Below are 16454 nucleotides of genomic sequence, written 5' to 3' on the forward strand. Positions count from 1 at the left end.
TCTGCTTGTGAAAAGAATCATGGACGGTGCGACGGGCAGGTGGACGGTTGGTGTTTTGCCAACCAAATTAAAGAGCGCGGTCACGTGATCGGGTACGTGACGTCATGGTAAACATTGCTATACATGAAGCTGGGCTGCAATCTACTACCGCATGGAGTAGCCTTCACACACACACACAGACATCCACACACACACACACATTCCCCCTCTCCCAACGCGCACACCCCTCCACACATACACACACACACACACACACCCCTCCACACATACATACACACTCACACACACACATCCAACCCCCCCCCCCTCCTCCACACGCACACCCCCCCCCCCACATACACACATATCCACCCCCCCCCCCCACACACACATACACACACACATCCACACACACATCCACACACACACACACACAAACACATCCCCACATGCATACACACACACAAACACACACACACACACACACATCCCCAGACCCCCCCCCCCACACATTCCCTCCCCCTCCCCCCCCCCACACACACACACAAACACACGCACACATCCAGCACCCCCCCAACCCTAACACACACACACACACACACACACACACGCACACACCAACCCCCCCACCCCCCACACACACACACATCCCTCCCCCCTGCCCCCTGCACACACACACACATCCCCCCCACCCCACACCCACACACACATCCACACATGTCAATCCATGCACTGATTGTAGAAAAAGCCATTTTAAAAAGAAAATTAACCTGAAATTGCAGACAGAATTATTTATTTTATCTGAGAAGCCAAACGATTCTTCTTCTTCTTTCGTTTCTCACAAGTTTGTGTGAAATGCGATCTAGTTAAAAAAAAAGTCAGAATTTGACCAAATCTGTTTCATTCGTTTGTTAATATACCTCATCTATTGACAAATCTGCAATTGGAATTTTATTTGAGGTTCAAATGACCGTGGGAGATCGCGTTATCGTGATCACATCCTGGAAGGACAAAATAGTGCGTTTCTTCTTCTTTCAACAATAAAGACTTATAGTTTTGAGACCGTACATGGAGAGTGGCTCTGGAATTCTATAGAAACTTATTCCCGAGTTATTTTCAAATCTATTTGTGCAATTAACAACACAGCAGCTCACAGGCATTGTCCTTGAAATGGTGTCACGTCAATGATCGTAAAACCTCACCACTTAGAGACGGCCAGCATGGTTGGTGTTTTGCCAACCAAAACAAAGAGCGGTCATGTGATCGGGTACGTGACGTCACGGTAAACATCGCTATACTAGCAACGGTACCCGCCCTATGGGCGGGGCTTCAATTGGGAAGCCCAAATGAAAAGGCAAAATATCAGAAATTGCGGGGTTTTATTTTATTTTAAAAGATTCATATAAACATCCGTTGAATCACATCACACGCAAATCATCAAAATCTAAACAGTATCTTTAGAATTTCAATAAAATCCACATCACTGTTCATATCGGTAAATATTATTCCATCGTGTTTCAAATCGTGATCGATACACTATGATCGTGATGATCGTGATCGTGAATCGTGATCGATAACCGTGTTCACGATCGCTATGTCGTATGTACTCCCGATACGTGTACCAAATTCCCCATACGTGTAACTGTACCAAATCAACAGTCAAAATGATTTTGAGCCGATAACTGTTACGGCCTTGGCAAGATCGATGGAGACAGCGATCTGTTAGCGATCGATGGAGACATGTTGCTTTCCCGGGTGCCGCACAAACGGCTGCACCGATCGCGCGGCACCCGGGAAAACATCGTCACAATGAGAACAATGAACGTTATGCGAACGCGAATGTTATGCGGAAGTCCAAACCTGAGAATGCTGGAGACTAAAGCTGAAATTGGGAAAGCTAAATAGCCTATTTTACTCCTGGAGATCCCAGGATTATCCACCCAAAATATGTTTGCGATCGGTTCAGCAGTTTTTACAGTGCCTTCCGACAGACAGACAGACAGACAGACAGACAGACGGACATTTGGTGAATTATAGTAAGATTTGGATTAGTCTATGCTGTTATTTAATTGTGCTTCAGTTTGCAGAGCTATAAATGTAATAGCTTTTGTCACTGTTCCTCTGTTATAAGATCTGCACAGGATGCACTGACATATTGCAATCCGATTACAGGTTCGCCATATCTTGGAATCTTCACCGGTGAAGCAGCTTCTTTGGATCAAATGGAGAAGCTTTGGCAGGAAGTACCTCCGCTTCTGGATGATGCTGTACCTATGGTACATGACCTCATTCACCCTTTCCTGCATTTACCGCCCAATAAAGGCAAGAGGTGGCAACATCACCGACCCAAGAGATGATATCATCATGGTGGAAAAGGACCTATCAGTGAGTTAACCCACTCAATCGTGGGTGTTTGTGCTTTTTTATTCATGAAACGAATGCCTTCTTAATGAGTGATTATACAGAGATGCCTAGTTTTTCCGCAGGTGAATTGTGTGATTGCATCATTTTGACGTGATGAGGCCAATCCTCCCATAAAGGTCATGTGACTCATGTGGTGTGTCACTCGTTTGTCTTTTAAATTAAACGTTGGGTTATTTATTTTAGACCTTGAATTATTGTCTCCCGTCTTTGCTAACTTTGAGACAACAAAGGAATAAATAATAGTAGCTTCATAAAATAATGAATGTATCGTATGTTTTTCCTGGGCCTCCCCTGGAGTTTGGGCCCTGGATAAATGTCCCATTGATCCTCCCCTAAATCCGGCCCTGTGGATGTGGATATGGTGCATCAGGGCTGAGATTGCTGGATCAATGGGTGAGTCCCATGGATTGTTTTCCCTGTGGCGGACACAAAAGCCCACTGGCGTGGTGACATCATTCCACGCACCAAGTGGGCGGTGGCCACGCCCGAGGGGTAGGCGTGGCCTCATGATATACACCGGGCGACCAGCCCGGAGGAGTTCAGTGTTACAGTGTAGTCTTACAATAAAGACGTTTATATGTTACCGCTTGTCCGCTTCCTCCTTGCTCACAAGCAGCGCGCGTAACGCCGCGCTTTACTGGTGACCCTCGACGTTGGATCTGCCGGAGCGATCCTTCCACACGCGACGCCATCGCCATGGCCGCCTTCGTCAAACTTCCGGAATTTTGGGAGGCTCAGGCCGAAGTCTGGTTCGTCCAGGCCGAAGCCCAATTTCAGCTTCGGCACCTCACCGGCGATGACACGCGCTACTGCCACGTCGTCGCCTCCCTCGGGCCCGGCACGGCCGCTCGAGTTGTGTCCGTCCTTCGCCACCCACCGGACGGCCACAAGTACGAGGCACTCAAGCGGCTACTCCTAGCCACGTTCAGCCTCACGGACGACGCACGGGCCGACCGCCTCCTGGATCTCCCCGAGCTCGGTGAGACGCGCCCGTCGGTCCGAATGGACCATATGCTGTCACTGTTGGGCGACGAAGCCCCCGGTTCGCTATTCCGGGCGCTTTTCCGTCGCCAACTTCCAGCGCAGGTTCGCCTCGCGTTGGCCGGGACCGGGCTAACGGAACCCCGAGCATTGGCGGCCGAGGCGGACAAGTACTTCGCCGCTTCGGACACGCGGGCGAGCGTTGGCGTGGCCGTCACGGCCTTCGACGCTGATGTTCCACAGCATCATCTTCTACAGCACGCTGAAGTTCAGCAGCATGCTGATACGCACCTCGTGAACGCCACCACGCCCCGCCCACCGCCGCGGCGAAAACCGCCACCACGGGGAAACCCGTCGACTCCACCGGCCTGGCGGAGCCAGCCGCGCTCCTCCAGCTCCACCACGTGGTGCTGGTTCCACGCCAAGTTCGGCCACGAAGCTCGGCGGTGTCATCCGCCGTGCTCCTTCACCGGGTCGGGAAATGCCCGGGCCGGCGCTCAATTGTGGCGATGAGCGCCGGCCGTTCGAGCAGCCTGCTGTTCATAACGGACACCTTCTCCGGGCGCCGTTACCTGTGCGACACGGGAGCGCAGGTGAGTGTCATTCCCGCCGGCACGTCAGACAAGCACGCCGCGGGTGGGGGCCCCGCGCTGCTTGCCGCGAACGGGACGCCCATCCGTACGTACGGAAAACGCTGCCTCTCTCTGCGGTTTGGAGGGCAGGTTTTCCGATGGACGTTCGTCACCGCCGACGTGCCCATGGCACTGCTTGGCGCGGACTTCCTGTGCGCTAATGGGCTCCTGGTCGACGTCAAGTGCAGACGGCTTGTCCAGGCCGAGACGTTCAGCTCGCTCGCGTGTGCGTTGCCCAGCTCAACGAGCGGCTTGCCAAGCAGCTTGCCGAACGATTCGGTTCCGGCCACGTTGGTCTGTACGCTTCCGGCAGCGGACGCATTCACCCGCCTCCTCGCCGGCTTCCCGGCCCTCACGCGGCCCACCTTCTCGGCGGGGGCCGTCAAGCACGGGGTGGCCCATCACATCCCCACCGTCGGGCCACCGGTCTACGCCCGGGCACGCCGCCTCGAGCCGACGAAGCTGGCGGTGGCAAAAGCGGCGTTCGCTACCCTGGAGCGACTCGGCATCGTTCGGCGCTCAGAGAGCGCTTGGGCGTCGCCGCTGCACATCGTGCCGAAGCCCGGCGGGGGATGGCGACCGTGCGGGGACTATCGCCGTCTCAATGACGCCACGACTCCCGACCGCTACCCCGTCCCCCACATTCAGGACTTTTCCGCCCGTTTGGCGGGCAGGTCCTTCTTCTCGAAGGTGGACCTCATACGCGGCTACCATCAGGTCCCCGTCAGGCCGGAGGACGTCCCGAAGACGGCGGTCATCACGCCATTCGGACTCTTCGAGTTCCTGCGCATGCCCTTCGGTCTGAAGAATGCGGCTCAGGCGTTCCAGCGACTGATGGACAGCGTCCTGCGCGACTTGGATTTTGTCTACGTCTACCTGGACGATATCCTCGTCGCCAGCGCGTCCCGCGAAGAGCACCTACGCCACCTCCGCACGCTCTTCGAACTCCTGGGCCAGCATGGCCTGATTGTGAACCCCGCAAAGTGCCGGTTCGGCGCCGCCACAATCGATTTTCTGGGGCACCGTGTCACCAGGCACGGCGCCGTCCCCCTGCCGGCCAAGGTGGAGGCGGTGAAGGGGTTTCCGCGCCCCCGCACGATCAGAGGGCTGCAGGAGTTCCTGGGCATGGTGAACTTTTACCATCGGTTCCTGCCCCGTATCGCCCAGCTCCTGCGCCCCCTGCACGAAGCTCTCCGAGGTAAGCCGGGCAAAGGCGACGTTACCTGGACCGAGCAGATGGACACGGCGTTCACGGGCGCGAAGCTCGCCTTGGCTAACGCCACCATGCTCGCGCACCCGGCGCCCGATGCACCGATCGCCCTCACCACCGATGCCTCGGACTACGCGGTGGGCGCGGTGCACGAGCAATGGGTGCGTGGAGCTTGGCAACCGCTGGCGTTCTTTAGCCGGCAGCTTCGCCCGCCCGAACGCCGTTACAGTACCTTCGACCGCGAGTTGCTCGGACTTCACTTGGCGGTCAGGCACTTCCGCCATCTGCTCGAGGGCCGGGCGTTCACTGCCTTCGTCGACCACAAGCCGCTGATCTTCGCGATGGGCAAGGTCACCGAGCCGTGGTCGGCCCGGCAGCAGCGTCACCTCTCGGCCGTGTCCGAGTACACGACGGACATCCAGCACGTCGCGGGGAAGGACAACCCGGTGGCGGATTGCCTTTCCCGGGCCGTCGCCCACGCAGTCCACCTCGGCATCGACTATGCCCGGATGGCAGCGGACCAGGCCGCTGACCCCGACGTCCAGGCCTTGCGGACCGCCGTCACGGGCCTCCGCGTCACCGAGGTGCCGTTCGACGGCGCGGGCGCGGCCCTCTTGTGCGACGTCTCCCTCGGGCGTCCTCGCCCCATTGTGCCCGCGGGCTGGCAGCGCCAGGTGTTTGACGCCATCCACGGCCTGTCCCACCCGGGCGCGAGGGCCTCCCAAAGGCTGATCGCCGACAAGTTCGTCTGGCACGGCCTCCGGAAGGCCGTCCGCGGCTGGGCCAGGACGTGCCTCGCGTGCCAGCGCGCCAAGGTGCACCGGCACACCCAGGCCCCGTTGGCCCCGTTCACGGTGCCGGAACGCCGGTTTGACCACGTCCACGTGGACCTGGTGGGACCTCTGCCCCCCTCGCGGGGTTTCACCTACGTCCTCACCATGGTGGACCGCACCACCCGGTGGCCGGAGGCCGTGCCCTTGGCGTCGACAACGGCGGCCGATGTCGCGCAGGCTTTCATCGCCACCTGGGTCGCCCGGTTCGGCGCCCCCTCAGACATCTCATCCGACCGCGGCCCCCAGTTCACCTCGGAGCTCTGGGGGGCGGTTTCGCAGGGGCTCGGGGTCCGGCTGCACCGAACCACGGCCTACCACCCCCAGGCTAACGGCCTGTGTGAGCGATTTCACCGCTCATTGAAGGCCGCGCTCCGGGCCACCCTCCGCGACGGCGGCTGGGTCGACAGGCTCCCCTGGGTCCTGCTGGGCCTCCGGACGGCGCCCAAGGAGGACCTGCGCGCATCCGCGGCGGAGTTGGTCTTCGGGCAACCGCTGCGGGTGCCGGGCGAGTTCCTCCCCGACTCCACGGCACCATGGTCCGCGGCACAGCAGCGCTCCGCTCTGCAAGAGACCGCCCAGAGGTTCGCCCCGGTGCCAACGGCATGCCACGGGCACCCACCGACGCACGTCGCCCCGGAGCTTCGCACGGCGGAGTACGTCTTCGTCCGCCACGATGCCCATCGGACACCACTGCGGCCCCCGTACGACGGGCCTTTCCGCGTGCTGGAGACCGGGGCGAAGCACTTCACCCTGGACATCGGCGGTACTCCTGACCGCGTTTCGGTAGACCGCCTCAAGCCGGCCCACCTCGATGTGGACCATCCACCGCCAGTGGCCCGACCCCCACGTCGGGGCCGCCCTCCTGCGGGCGGACCCCCGGCACCGCCCAGCCCCGCCGCCACGGCGCCCCCCGGTCCTGCACCCATCCCAGGGGCAGCCAGGGGCATCCCACCTGGTATCCCTGCACCCCGGACGCCGCCGATCGCCAGGGGGCGCTTCGGCCGGGTCATTCGTCTGCCCCGCAAACTGGCCCTCCAGGTGCGCGGGAATTCTGGGGGGGCGCGTGTGGCGGACACAAAAGCCCACTGGCGTGGTGACATCATTCCACGCACCAAGTGGGCGGTGGCCACGCCCGAGGGGTAGGCGTGGCCTCATGATATACACCGGGCGACCAGCCCGGAGGAGTTCAGTGTTACAGTGTAGTCTTACAATAAAGACGTTTATATGTTACCGCTTGTCCGCTTCCTCCTTGCTCACAAGCAGCGCGCGTAACGCCGCGCTTTATCCCCAACATTGTGGGTCCAACATCGATTGGGTTAGGCTCTCCTACTGTAAAGAAAATATGGTAATTCTCTGTACATCTGGAAACCATAGAAGAAACAAGTACAAAAAGTTTTAATTAAAACAAAAGCCGCGTCGATGTTACACAATGCCTAGATGCAGCTGTGCCTATAACGTCGATGTTATAAGCACAGGACATTCCTATTGATTCGATTACTTGATGTTATTTTTGTGCAAAGTGAAAATATATCTCGGCAATTTCCCGTGTGTGGCGACGAATTTTTAATATATCTCGGCATTTTCTCGTCTGTTATTTCAGGCGGTGTATGACTGACCATGCCGCGATTGAAAAAATATATATCTCGGCAATTTCCCGTGTGTGGCGACACGTGAACGAAGCTATGCTCCTCTCTCCACATTATTGTGACGACGTATAAATTAAATATTTCATCGTGACGATTGTCATCAAATGGACGAATTTTTAATATATCTCGGCATTTTCCCGTCTGTTATTTCAGGCGGTGTATGACTGACCATGCCGTGATTGTAAAAAAATATATCGGCAATTTCTCGTGTGTAGCGACACGTGAACGAAGCTATGCTCCTCTCTCCACATTATTGTGTCGACGTATAAATTAAATATTTCATCGTGACGATTGTCATCAAATGGACGAATTTTTAATATATCTCGACATTTTCCCGTCTGTTATTTCGGGCGGTGTATGACTGAGCATGCCGCGATTAAAAAATATATATATCGCAATGGACTTGAAGTTACAGGCCTTTGAGAATTAATTTCGTTCTATAAAGGGCAACTTTCATCGGATTTTCTTCCCGTTTGTTTTCAACCGAGTCTAAAACTATGTTAGCGACTGTGAAAAATGAAATGATATATCGAATTTGATTTGAAAGAAAACTGTGTGAGAGAGGAAGACACCACGGGCCTACAAAACAGGCCTCAAAGCTATGCGAGTTAATAAAATGGTGGATATTTGTTTATATGAAGCCTCTCCCAAAATGGGTGGAGCTATGGTTCCCAGAATGGGTGGAGCTTTGAGGTTTTGTCCTCTCTGCAAGAACAAGAAGAAGAAGAAGAAGAAGAAGAAGAAGCAGTGGTAACAACAACAACAGCAGAGGGCACTCTATGAGCAGCGTCTGCGACGCGGCTAAAAAAAAACAAGGCTGGCCCAATCTCCACACTTGAATTTAAACCGGATGTGTCATCATTGAGGAGCAATCCGAATTTCACAAATAGTTACTTCACTGCCCAGTTCAGCTTCCTTCACCTAGTCATGTTCCGGGAAGGAACAGGTATTTACTGGTGCCTCAAAAGGTGTAATATTATTAGCCCCTGTTAGACTTAGTCCGGTCTCGTCCGATTAGGTGTCGTCAGTCCGTCCGCAGCCATATCTCGACATGTGTGGACCAACTTTGTTCAAACTTGGCACAATCACAGTACATGATGGCATCCACGTGCACCCGCACTTTCTTTTACGATCTGATAAAAGATGGCTGTCTGGTACACTGGCGGCCATTTTAGTTGTAAAAAAACCCGATATTGACCACGTCCTCAACCATTTCTCGGACATGCATTTACCTATCTTGTTCAAACTTGGCACACAGATAATGAATGATGGGATACATATGCACGTCATTTTGTTTCGAGATCAGATCCAGGATGGCCGACTGGCGGCCATTTTGTTACTTAAACGTGTCCCCAACCATTTCTCGGACATGCATACACCGATTTTGTTCAAACTTGGCCCAAAGACAATATATGAGTTTACATATGCAGAATATTTTGTTTTGTAATCCGACGAAAGATGGCTGACGGACGACTTTTAACTCTGCACAGCAAAAAAAAAAACACGGGGGCTATGACATTTTATGTCTTTTTCTTCTTGTTACCCTCACCAGAGGAGAGGGTATTGCATTTGAGTCCATTTTTCTGTCTGTCGGTCTGTTTGTCTGTTTGTTACTTGCGAAAATCGAAGATTTTTCTTCAAGTATATTGGTTGGTCTTGTGCGTTATTACTTGGCAAATTTTTGGACAAGTATGTTGATCACTCCAGTTTGTGTTTGTGTGTCTGTGTGTTTGTGTGTTTGTTTGTCTGTCCGCTCACTTATACTTGCCTACAGGTCACAATTTTAAACCGATCTTCACGAAACATCATCACCAAATAGTAGAGTTGGTGGTCCGACAGAATCCTATTAATTTTTTTTAGGTCAAACCAACATAGGCCAAAGGTCAACCTCTTTTCTTCAAATTTCTAAAATCCTCAATTTTCATCCGATTGACTTGACATTTGAATAGGATTTACATATCAGCAAACTGAATTCAACCAACAACTATTTTTGAGGTCAACATAGGCCAAAAGGTTAACATAGGCCGAATTTCTAAAATCGTCAATTTTCATCCGATTGACTTGAAATTTGAATAGGATTTACATATCAGCAAACCGAATTCAACCAACAACTATTTTTGAGGTCAACATAGGCCAAAAGGTTAACATAGGCCGAATTTCTAAAATCGTCAATTTTCATCAAATTAACTTTAAATTTGAAGAGGATTTGCATACCAGGTCACTGAATTCAACCACCAAGTATTTTTGAGGTAATCATAGGCCAACTTATTTTAGGGATTTTGCAAGGATCGTGCTATGCACGACATATTTATTGTGTGTTTGTCGGTCTTTCTGTCTGTTTGTCCGCACAGAATAAATATGATTTTCTCTGCGGCCGTTGGTCCGATTGACAGGAAATTTTCACCATAGGTGCAACTCCTGTATATTTTTTTATAATGATAATGATGTCGTCATCGGTCACGTGGTTCGGCCGCCATCCTGGAAAAACAGAAAAACTTTGCACCTCCATATCTCCGAAAGCGCCTCACAGAAAAAATTGAGACATGCTTCATTGTAAAGAACTCTCCATGGGGAATAACATATGTTAATGATGATGTCATAAGTGCCTCCATTATGACGTCATAATTCGACAAGTACAAAACTTCATCCGACCAAGATTAAATTTCTTGAGCGTCATCTCGGGATAAACTGGTGGAGAAATAAAAATGATGATGTCATTGGTCACGTGGTTGGGCCGCCATATTTGTTTCAACACAAAAGCCTTAAAACCACTAAAACACATCCTCGCAAGGGTCTGCAATCTCTGATTGCTCTTTCTTGTTATTATTATTATGATTATTATTATGAAAAGTCAGCATCATATTATCAAAGGTACACCCTTTTAACAAGTTTATTTGAAATTTTTGAAAAAGAAAAGCTGGGATGTTGATGTTCATACTGTAGATTGTTTATTTAAATTATCAGACAGCTTTTGATAAAGGTTAACATAGAACGCTGAAAGGTAATTATATTACATAATTATTATGCGTCATGCTCTATACAAGTTCTGCCGAAGCAGTTTCTTGGTTAGAGATGGAATCCTGGATGGGTCACCACTCCGACGTACCCATTGTGGGGTACAAACCTGACACCTGACAAAGGGCAGATGAGCTCCCTTAGGGTACAGAGATGGTGTCTCCTAAAACAAAACACCCAAAGGGGGAAGGAAAATGTATTTTTCCACCTGGCCGAGTTACCCCCTCCTGCACAGTCTTCCTGTGAAGAGGTTTCTATGTTTCAGTACGAGGTGAAGGTTTTGCCAGTTTTTCCTCATCTTCTTTTTCTCAGTAGCCCTTCACATTTAGTGACTCTCAGCCTTGTTTAGGGCAAATTTCAAGAAAATGAGACTCCCAATTAAATTACCACGCATGACGGCCCACAGGTAAATTACACCTCGATTACCTAAATTTCCTTTGCTGGGGTAGTCTGCTTAGACCTGGTTTATCTTGCACATCACCATTTTTTTTTTAAACCAACCAAGCAGGAAGACATTTTCACAAACTTTAAAAAACGAGGTTATGTTGGGACTGACGCAGTCAGGATTCCAGTTTCCAGTCGTCGCACCTTTGCAGATGTCAGGTATTGAGGAGCCATTCCAGGTATCGAACTGCACATCGTCACGTCATCCTGCTGTTTCGGGCAACAATTATTATTTTACATCCATTCAGCTTGTTAAAGTGTGTATTATTTGGTATAAAGCGTCCACATGATTGAAAGAGACCATCGGTGTGTATTAATTCAAATTTCTGTACTTTAACTTTAAGCCAAGGTTCAAACGTCAACATTTGAATTTTTTTTTTTTTTTTGTATACTGAATCGAGGCTCGTGAAAGAGCTAACATTTACTTCACAAACAAATCAACCAGACAAACAAAATATATAAAAAGAGGGAGCGGAAGACAAGATGGGGAGAGAAGGGAAGCACACAAACATAACATTTGAGAGCAGAGAGATGTGTGGAAGGGAGAGGGCTTGGGGGGAGGAGGCGTGGGAAGGGGGGAGGAGGCGTGGGAAGGGGGGGGGGGGGGGAGGGAGAAGTATAAAACACAAGGACACCAAGGACTTCCAGGACAGAAGTTGGTATTTCAAAAAAGTGGAATTGGGGTGAAATTAGCGGGGGGTAGAAAAGATCAAGGTTTTGGATGGGGGAAGATAAGAGATGGTGGTGAACAGCTGTTTTAAAGACCTGGAGGGTGGAGTGGGATTGAAGAGAGTGAGGGAGTCTGTTCCAGAGGCGGGAGAAAAGAGGAATGAAGGAGTGAAGGTGAGCAGAGAGTCTTGATTTTGGCAGTATAACCATAAGAGGGTTGCAGGCAGATCTTGTGCGACCTGTAGGAATATTTGCGGGACAGAGCCCAGAGAGAGCTGGGGGGGCAAGGCCAGAGAGGAGTCGGTAGAAGACGGAAAGACCACCAACCTGCCTGTGGTGAGTGAGTGAGAGGCCCTTGGAGTTAGCTTCATCGCGGGAGATTCCAATGATTCTGAATGCTTTGGTTTCAAGAGCGTGAAGACGAGCTAGGTGTGAGGCAGGAGCACCAGCCCAGAGGGGAGAGCAGTATTCCATTGAGCTGCGGATGAAAGCCTTGTATGTGGTGAGGAGCTCAGGTGTGCCAAGGAAGGACTTCGCACGACGTAGGATGCCCAGTCGGCGACTGGCTTTGGAGGCCAGATTTGAAATGTGGTTTTCCCAGGAAAGATCATGGCAGATAGTGAGACCCAAAAGCTTGAGTGACAGAACTTCTTGGAGAGGATTTTTCAGAAAGTGGATGGGAGGGTTGTCCAGTCGGTCTTTTCGGAGAGACATCGTAAGAGTGTGAGATTTGTCAGGATTGAAAGACATGTTCCATTTGTTTGCCCAGTCTGTGATTTTGTCCAGGTCTGCAGAGAGTGAGGAGGCTGCAGACTGCCGATCTGAGGGATGAAGAATGGAGCGACAGAGAGTCGAGTCATCAGCAAAGAGATAGAGAGGATTTTCAAGAGAGTCAGAGAGATCATTGATGAAGACCAGAAAAAGCACAGGACCCAGAACACTGCCTTGGGGAACTCCAGCTTGAACAGGAAGAGGAGGTGAGAGAAACCCATTCAGGCCCACACGTTGACTCCGACTAGAGAGGAAGTCCGCCAGCCATGCGTGGAGATTTCCATGGATACCAAAAGAGGAGAGTTTGGTGAGCAGAGCGGGGTGCCAGACCGTATCGAAGTCACGTGATATGTCAAGGGAGACTGCTCTAATTTAATATTCTTTGATTTGTAATATTTGTACTAAACTATTACTATTACTATTAACTATTACTATTTGTAATATTTGTACTATTTATATTTGTACTAATATTTGTTCTTTACAGGAATGTTATCACACAAGCCAAGATTTTGTGCGTTTGACCGGGGAGCTGGTCACTGTGATGGGAGCAATCATCATTATTTTTCTCGAGGTGTGGACATATCATGAGTAGCTTCACCGAGTACGAGTCTGGTTGAAACATGTCGTGCATTAAGGATACTAGCGTGACTTGGTGCACTCCGCGCACCTCACCTCACGTCGTTTCAGAGGGATAGGCATCTTTGACCATTTCGGTGTCTTTTGGGTCTTCATGGTGTTTTGTATCTTCATGGCCATTTGGGTCTTCAGGGTCTTTGGGGTGTTTTGGGTCTTCGGGGTCTTTTGGGTCTTCCGGGTCTTTTGGGTCTTCGGGGTGTTTTGGGTCTTTGGGGTATTTTGGGTATTTGGGGTGTTTTGGGTCTTCGGGGTGTTTTGGGTCTTCGGGGTATTTTGGGTCTTCAGGGTATTTTGGGTCTTCGGGGTATTTTGGGTCTTCGGGGTGTTTTGGGTCTTTTGGGTCTTTGGGGCCATTTGGGTCTTCAGGATCTTTTTGAGCCTCAGGGCCTTCAAGGGTATTTTGGATCTTTGGGATGTTTTGGGTCTTCGGGGTCTTAAGGGTCTTTTTGGGCATTTTGGGTCTTCAGGAGTCTTGGTGGTCTTAAGAGTATTGGGGGAATTAAAGGGTAGTCAAAGGTCTGAGGGGTCTCAGCAGTCTAAACATAATTAAGAGGGTTAATTAAGAAGGTGTTAATTTTTTTGAAGAAGAAGAAGAAAAAGACTATTTTGTCGCATATAAACATAACGACATATAAACATATAGTTTGTTCTATTATAATAAGAATATACGACAACGATTTATGATTCAAATTGCTGCTGTTTAGCTTCACAACAAACACATTTAACTGTTTTCTCACAAATTGTCTCCTCATCGTAGATTCCAGGCATGCGCAACATTAACATATTTCAGTATGTTCGAAACTCAGTGACTGGAGGTCCCTTCCACATCATTTTGTAAGTCACAGCACGAGGAACGTACAATACATGGTATCTTAGAAATGTTTCAGGAGTAACATTTTACTTGTTTATCTTTTCGCATGTCAGGGAAGAGATTGCAAAGGAAGAGTGGGGTGGACAGCCGCCCTCAAGGCTGGACCACACAGCGAGGCTTTCCATCTGCTCCAAACTGAGGATGGCATTGGCCTTTCAGTGGAGTGACACGAGGGGAATTCAAAATCTCTTTAGATTAGCAAAAAATACAAACGAATGGAAGAAGAGGATGACAGAGGTTAACTAGAACGGCACTCTGACAAACCAGACGTGATCTGCTTAACAGAAACTTTCCTCCTTCATGATGTCTCTGATTCCTTGGTATCTCTCCCAGGTTACTCCCTCCTCTGGTATGATAGACCTGAGCCTCGTACTGGAGGTGGGGTTGCTATCTTTATAAAAAACTCTCTTCCTCACTCACCCTGCACTGCCCTCTCTCCACCTCACCCCCAGGAATACCTTTGGCTACGGCTTCCCCTTCGCTCCCACCTTTTGTTCATATGTGTGTTGTACCGTCCACCAAACAGTGATGACTCCATCTACATCTCGCTGTCTGAGAATATGGACCAACTTCTATCTACCCATCCCAACTCTCTCTTCCTCATATGTGGTGATTTCAACTGTCACCATGCCAGTTGGCTGGGTGTGGGTACCGCTCTCACCAGCCATGGCTCTTCAGCAAAGGACTTCTGTGACTCACTGGGACTGACACAAGCTGTCAATTTCCCGACCCGGATTTCAGTCAACGGAGCATCTTCTCTTCTGGACTTGGTTATGACTAACTTCCCTGAAAATGTCTGCTGTTCTTCTTCTGCTCCAATCGGCTCTTCTGATCATGTGCTTGTTAAAGTGGACATCTCTCTGACCATTCTCAGAGAGCCTCCTCAGCGTCGACGAGTCTGGCATTTCACTCAGGCCAACTGGCACGGTCATCAAGCAGCCATCAATCATCTGGACTGGTCTCCCATCTCTACTGCCTCTGACATAAATTCTTCCTGGGAATTCTTCCAAAGCAAACTGCTCTCTCTCATGCACAGATTTATCCCATCTCGTCTTCTGTTGTCTTACCCTTCCTCCCGTCCATGGTACACGGAATCTTGTGGTGAGGCTATTGCCCAGAAACAACTTGCTTTCGTCTCCTGGAAAGCAAATCCAACGGAAGGAAATCGCATTTCCTTTCACAAAACCCGAAACAAGTGTGTGTCCACCCTCAGGAGAGCCAGGAAACAATATCTCTCCGTTCTCAGGATCGAACTCTCTTATCTGTCTCCCTCTTCCAAATCCTGGTGGCGTCTGGTCAAATCTGTTTCTGGTGTTTGTTCCCCCTCCATCCCCTCCCTCACCTCAAATGGCCACACGGCTGACTCCGCGCGTGAAAAAGCTGAATGCCTCAACTCTGTGTTTGCCTCTAAATCTTCTGTCCCAAACCCATCCCTCTCTGTACCCACCGTACCCAGTCGTACCCAGCTGCTCCTGGACTCTGTGTCCTTTCCTCCTGACAAGGTGGAAAAGTTTCTGTCAACCCTCGACTCGGATTCTGCAACTGGACCTGACGGCATCAGCCCACGGGTCCTAAAATCCTGTTCTTCCGCTCTTTCACTCCCTCTCTCTGTTCTCTTCACCCTCTCTTTTGCTCAAGGTCATCTTCCATCTGCTTGGAAATCTGCCAACATCACCGCTTTGCACAAAAAAGGTGCAAAAACAGATCCCAGCAACTACAGACCAATCAGCCTTCTCCCAATTATCAGCAAAGTCATGGAATCCATCATTGCTTCAGATATGAAATCTTTCCTCTTCTCCAATGGCTTGATCTCTGATCATCAATTTGGTTTCAGACCTGGACACTCTACTCTGGACATGCTGCCTCTGCTTTCTCAAAAATGGATGGAGGTCCTCAATGCCAAACAGGAAATTAGAGCAGTCTCCCTTGACATATCATGTGCCTTCGATACGGTCTGGCACCCCGCTCTGCTCACCAAACTCTCCTCTTTTGGTATCAATGGAAATCTCCACGCATGGCTGGCGGACGTCCTCTCTAGTCGTAGTCAACGTGTGGCCCTGAATGGGTTTCTCTCATCTCCTCTTCCTGTTCAGGCTGGAGTTCCACAAGGCAGTGTTCTGGGCCCTGTGCTTTTTCTGGTCTTCATCAATGATCTCTCTGACTCTCTTGAAAATCCTCTGTATCTCTTTGCTGATGACTCTACTCTCTGTTGCTCCATTCTTCATCCCTCAGATCGGCAGTCTGCTGACTCACTCTCTGCAGACCTGGACAAAATCACAGACTGGGCAAACAAGTGGAACATGTCTTTCAATCCTGACAAATCTCACACTCTTACGATGTCTC

General features: G+C 50.5%; 1 protein-coding gene across 2 annotated transcripts in view; it reads left to right on the forward strand.

Annotated features, from left to right (window-relative positions):
* Positions 1–16454, forward strand: part of LOC137437027 (transient receptor potential cation channel subfamily V member 5-like) — a 125728-nt gene that overhangs the window by 66153 nt on the left and 43121 nt on the right. For both annotated transcript variants that reach the window (XM_068131335.2, XM_068131336.2), the window contains 3 exons: positions 2152–2364; positions 13089–13175; positions 13998–14074. In XM_068131335.2, the coding sequence (XP_067987436.2) occupies positions 2152–2364; positions 13089–13175; positions 13998–14074 (377 nt within the window). The remainder of the gene's footprint in view (positions 1–2151; positions 2365–13088; positions 13176–13997; positions 14075–16454) is intronic.

Source organism: Myxine glutinosa, chromosome 11 (genome assembly GCF_964187855.1).
Source record: "Myxine glutinosa chromosome 11, kmMyxGlut1.1, whole genome shotgun sequence".
Taxonomy (NCBI): Eukaryota; Metazoa; Chordata; class Myxini; order Myxiniformes; family Myxinidae; genus Myxine; species Myxine glutinosa.